The 746-nt window shown below is 66.5% G+C and overlaps 1 protein-coding gene across 1 annotated transcript in view; it reads left to right on the forward strand.

The window, feature by feature from the left end:
- Position 1: 1 nt before the first annotated feature.
- FBXL16 (F-box and leucine-rich repeat protein 16) overlaps positions 2-746 on the forward strand; it is a gene marked incomplete at both ends in the record, with an annotated part of 2,333 nt that continues 1,588 nt past the window's right edge. Inside the window, one exon of the mRNA XM_010002244.1 lies at positions 2-619. Within this exon, the coding sequence (XP_010000546.1) occupies positions 2-619 (618 nt within the window). The remainder of the gene's footprint in view (positions 620-746) is intronic.

Below are 746 nucleotides of genomic sequence, written 5' to 3' on the forward strand. Positions count from 1 at the left end.
CAACGGCCTGGGCTCCGCCAGCATCACCAAGGGCACCCCCGCCGTCAAGAACCGCCTGTGCCAACCTCCCTCCGTGCCTGCCCTGCTCACCCCGGCCTTACCCCCCCGCGGCGACCTGCCCGTCCCCAGCCTGGCATCTCCTCTCTCCTTGGCCACCCTGGCCAGCGTCTCCTCCCCAGCTGGGGCTTCCTTGGTGGGACTGAACCCCAGCACAGGCCCCGAGCAGCCCCCCCTGCCCGGCTCCCACCACTTGGCGGTGGATGAGAAGATCCTCAACCGCCTGTTCTGGTACTTTTCGGCGTGCGAGAAGTGTGTCCTGGCCCAGGTGTGCAAGGCCTGGCGCCGGGTGCTCTACCAGCCCAAGTTCTGGGTGGGCTTGACGCCCGTCCTGCACACCAAGGAGCTCTACAACGTCCTGCCGGGAGGGGAGAAGGAGTTTGTCAGCCTGCAGGGCTTCGCCGTGCGCGGCTTCGACGGCTTCTGCCTGGTGGGCGTCTCCGACCTGGACATTTGTGAGTTCATTGACAACTACCCGCTCTCCAAGAAGGGGGTGAAGTCCATGAGCCTCAAGAGGTCGACCATCACGGACGCGGGGTTGGAGGTAGGTGGGTGGGCAAGGGGGGGGTGGGGACATCCCTGCTGGGCTGGAGGGTCCCCAGTAAGTTTGGGGGGGGTCTCATGAGTGCCAGAGCCCCAGCCTGGCTGGGGTGATCCCTTGGGCTGGGTGCTGGGGGGATGTCCCAGTC

This window comes from Chaetura pelagica, unplaced genomic scaffold (assembly GCF_000747805.2).
Source record: "Chaetura pelagica isolate M959 unplaced genomic scaffold, ChaPel_1.0 scaffold867, whole genome shotgun sequence".
NCBI classification, from domain to species: domain Eukaryota; kingdom Metazoa; phylum Chordata; class Aves; order Apodiformes; family Apodidae; genus Chaetura; species Chaetura pelagica.